Source organism: Charadrius vociferus, unplaced genomic scaffold (assembly GCF_000708025.1).
Source record: "Charadrius vociferus isolate BGI_N301 unplaced genomic scaffold, ASM70802v2 scaffold67, whole genome shotgun sequence".
NCBI classification, from domain to species: Eukaryota; Metazoa; Chordata; class Aves; order Charadriiformes; family Charadriidae; genus Charadrius; species Charadrius vociferus.
In genome coordinates, this window is record NW_009649485.1 from 513,893 (window position 1) to 518,465 (window position 4,573).

Consider the following 4,573-nt stretch of genomic DNA (forward strand, 5'->3'; position numbering starts at 1 on the left):
GCAGAAGGAAGGGAGCAGAGATGCGGAGAGGAAAGAGGCCTCGGAGGCTTCCAAGGATCAGAGCAAGGCTAAGAAAGAGGAGCCCGAGGAGGAGGCGGATATGAAAGCAGTTGCCACCTCGCTGGATGGCAGGTTCCTAAAGTTTGATATTGAACTCGGCCGGGGATCCTTCAAAACGGTCTACAAGGGGCTGGACACCGAGACATGGGTGGAAGTTGCGTGGTGTGAACTTCAGGTAAGCCGAGCTGGTCCTCCTATGGCATTTTTTTTTTTTTTTTTCCTGCTTTGTAAGCCTGGGAGCTAAGGGCGGCATGCCTGTGTCATCTCCAGACGCTCAGCTTTGAGCAGCCTTTATAGTCACCCTTGCTTAGTATCCAGTGTCTAACTATAGCGCAATATCCTCATTGGCTCTGCATCTACCACCTTATGTACACTCCTCCCCGGCTTAACCCTCTGGGCCCTGCCGTCTGGCTGTCTGTGCTGCCGATGGTGCCACAGGAGCTGTCATATTGCATAAAAAGGTCACGAGTTGCGCTTGCTGAATGCGCAAAGTGGGCCGACAAGAGCTTGGATGGAGCTCCTCTCTTCCCCCTACCCCAACCGCTTCAGAAAGCAGCGGCTTGATTTAGCCCCAGTGGAGCAGCAGGTCCCTATTAAAAAGATGCCCAACGTAAATGAAGTTTGAGCGCGTTTGCCGGGGGAAGCTTGCCTTCCACTGCAAATATAAGTGCATTTATGCTCTTAAAAAAAAAATTGAAGATCTGCTGCCCCCTCGCTCGCCCTGTTCCCAGCATGGAAATTGTGGCTGTCGCCAGCTTCTTGTGAATCAAACCTCCAAAAGCACCCAAGCGCTCGCCTTTTTTTAGGCACCATGAATTAGTGCTTCAGTTGGGTCAAAGAGCTGTCTATCGAAATGCCTTTTAAAAGGAAGATATTTAAATAAAAGGCCTGTTTTGAGTTCTAAATCTTTAGAGTGAAGTCATCCTGTAATATCTAAAGAGAGCGAGGGTTTAGATACTGTCTTTTGCTGGTTGTGGATGTAGCTGTTACCCTTTCTTAGTGATTTTTATATTCTCTTTTCTGTAAAAAGGACAGTAGTATATGCTTAATTTTTTTTTTCTTTGTGGAGCTTTTAGTCTGTTACTTACCTCATTTTTGTTAGCATCCATTTGAGTTAAACCTAGCTAAGAAAAAAATAAAAAACAAAGGTAGATTTTTTTTTTCTTGAGCTATTACTTAGCCTGAGTGGCTCTGTAATTTTGGTGGGAAGGAGACGATTTACCTCTTAGAATTTGGGGGCCTGAAACTCCCACTGGATGATGGAGCCTTATGGCCTCTGCGAACGGCGTGGAAATAATGTGATGTGATAAGCCTGAGCTCCTGATGGGTTATTTTTTAACGTGTGCCCAACCTGCTTGTAAATCCCTCCCGGCATCCTGGGGATGGATGTGCAGCCACATCTGTGTTCCCTAACGATTTCGTTACACAATATAATCATAATTCACTGCAGTACTACTTCCTTAACGAGCAGCGCTTCTCAGTCTTCGTCATCGCGCGTTCCCTGGCTTTTATTAGCCAGAAAGGCAAAATACAGAGCTGCAGCAGTTGGGCAAGGTAAGGCCCAGAGCGCAGGAGCTGAAGGGTGGGCGGTGAGGGGTTTAACCCCTCTACCTCCCCCCGGAGGGAGTCCTGGGGGTGCTGGGGGATTGCCAAGGAGAGCCTGGTCTTTGTCTGCCTTGGGCTTGGAGCTGGGCGCGGAAGATTTTTCCTTTGGCAGCCTGACATTAGTTTCGGGTGAGAAGCAGGGTGCTGGCCGGGGGGAAGGTTTGACCATAGGAAGGGGCCGATGCTGTCCCGCTGTCGGTCTGGGCAGCGCAGGTCAGCTCAGTCGCCGCAGAGCCAGTGAACCGGTCAGGAATCCATCGTGTTGCCAAATCTTCTTGCCCTCCTCTAGCAGGGCAATGGAAACAGCTGTGTTTTCAACACATTTTTTTTTTTAAGAGAATAGCTTTGCAAAAGACTGCCGAATGGATTGGAGAACACAGTGTACTGAAATTCCAGTGTTTAGGTCACTTACACCTAAGGAAGAGACTGGGAAGGCAAAATTGCAGTATGAAGCTTACCTGGTGATTGGTTTTCTTATTCCTAGTTGCACTTGCTTAGGAATTCTTGAACTGACCACACGTGAAGAAACTATCTGTAATAATTCCCAAATTCCCCCTAGTTGCCATTATATGTGCTTCAGCTTAAATTGGATCTTACTACTAGATATTTTCAATTTAATACAGAATTTGTTTCAGGCCTCTAATTGTAGAAAGAAGCCTCTGTATTTGACTGCTGTAGAGAAATTGGAGTGAATCCATAGGAACGAGGGCTGGTGGTCCTCCTTAAACACTGCTGCCTTGGAGGTGATGCTGGAGGCCTGGTAGCAGGAGATGGTATGTGAATTTTGAAAGCCGTTGCTTTGGGGGGTGGGTTGAGAAAGTCTGAATGACAAAAAGGCGTTAATCACCATGGGATTAAAGTTTGTGCTCTTGGGGTGAGTCTGCATGAAGGAAGCAATGGGGAGGAGGTATGACATGTCTTGGGCTTTTTGACTTGGACAGTGTGCTCTTCAGCTAGGGAGTTTTATTAGGAAAACATTCAGAGGGGGCTGACAAATAGTCACTTTATTCACGGCATTTTGCACATTTTTACGTAAGCTGTGCCAGCTATGCCCCCATTTGTCTCTCTCTCTGTAGAAATTTTAAGTTCAGATATAGATAGAAGACTGAGTGGAAGCTGTCATTGCCATGCCACTGGGGAGAAACCAACTTCCTCTGCAGTCTCACACCATCGAAAGGCACCCTGGAGCCTTTTTCGCACACACAAAAAAAAAATGCAACAAAATTGTACTTTGTCCAGCTTCTGGAGACACACTTGTGCTTGTTACTTTTAGAGCCTGAGAGTTAAAAACTAGCAGTGTTGAGGTTCTGCACAGGTATTAATCCTCCATCCTTGCTCAGCACTTTTGTCACCCTGGTTGTACTGTTGCCTGTGTGTCTTTTTTTTTTTTGTGTGTCTGTCTGTACAAAGACCTCGCGAGCCATTCTTGTTCAGTGGTTTTATGTCATTCAAAAGACGGCTTTAGGGTTCAGAACTGAAATCACGGCTTGGATTAGGGTAGGATCCCAGTGCTAACTAAACTAGATGTGGGTTTGAGACCTGTCTGGGAAGACATGAAAGCGATAGTCAAATTCTAGAAATTAAGTTTATTTTTCCTTCCTGAAATTGGAGCAGGATTAGCTTGCCCTCGCAGTTTGGAAGGTTTTACATTCTAAGGTTTTCAACAGCTATAATTAATTTTAATTGGTGGCATACAATTGCTGTGTGGTGAGGCTTCAGCATAACAGTATTTCAGTGTTGCGCTTCTAAGTAAAATGTTAGGTCATGAATAAGGAATATAGGCTTTTGCCAATTTACTGCTGGCGAGCCAAATAATCTTTTTTGTTAGATGAATGGTTTCAAAATCCCCATCCTATTCCCCTTTGGGAGCATGGAGGGAAACTGCAGATGAGTCAAACCCAGTACTATCTCAAATGCAAAGACCTCATTCTACATTATGGTTCTTGCTTGGACTCTTGAGCACTGAGCTTCTGTTCAATTGTACTTAATTTTAGTTTTCTTTGTTGAAGATAAAGAATCACAGAATGGTTTAGGTTGGAAGGGACCGTAAAGATCTTAAGCTAGTTCCACCCCCCTGCCCTGGGCAGGGACACCTCCCACCAGCCCAGGTTGCTCCAAGCCCCGTCCAACCTGGCCTTGAACACCTCCAGGGATGGGGCAGTCACAGCTTCTCTGGGCAACCTGTGCCAGTGTCTCGCCACGCTCAGAGTGAAAAATTTCTTCCTGATATCTCATCTCAATCTCCCCTCTTCCAGTTTGAAGCCATTCCCCCTCATCCTATCACTATATGCCCTTGTAAAAAGTCCCTCTCCAGCTTTCCTGTAGGCCCTTTTGGATATTGAAAAGCTGCTATAAGGTCTCCCTGGAACCTTCTCTTCTCCAGGCTGAACAACCCCAACTCTGTCAGCCTGTGAATATGGATTGTCTCACCTTGCTGCTGCTGTACCCATGGTGGGGAGGTGGGAGATGCCTGTTGGTGAACACCGCAGGGAACCCAGGCTTTTTCCACCAGTTGCCTGAGACGTATTCTCCACCCTGTGTAGTGTACTGGTGCTTAGGTGGACGCTGGTTTCTTCAGGACACTTGGCCTCCAAGTGCTCTGCATGAGAACATGTGGGAGTCCTTGATGCTCCCTGGGACAGAGCTCAGTTCAGGTATTTGCTATTAGAGGTATTTGGGGAGCTATGTAAGAGTGAAGGATGGGCAGAGGTCAGTTCTCCTTCCCTGCCCGTATAGCTGAAATTAGAAATCATGGGTATTAGAATAGCTCTGACTGCATTTTCCAAATGGCCACCAAAGCAAGGGGGCTGGGATGCTAAAACAGCCACAAACAGCCGTGCTGCTCCAAGGTGGCAATTACTTACTCGCCACACCTGCGGCTTTTTTGCCAACCTTCTGGTGGTGTAGG

The 4,573-nt window shown here is 46.7% G+C and overlaps 1 protein-coding gene across 1 annotated transcript in view; it reads left to right on the forward strand.

Annotated features, from left to right (window-relative positions):
• The first annotated feature begins 100 nt into the window (after positions 1–100).
• Positions 101–4,573, forward strand: part of WNK2 (WNK lysine deficient protein kinase 2) — a 121,220-nt gene continuing 116,747 nt past the window's right edge. Inside the window, 1 exon segment of the mRNA XM_009889946.1 lies at positions 101–235. Within this exon segment, the coding sequence (XP_009888248.1) occupies positions 101–235 (135 nt within the window).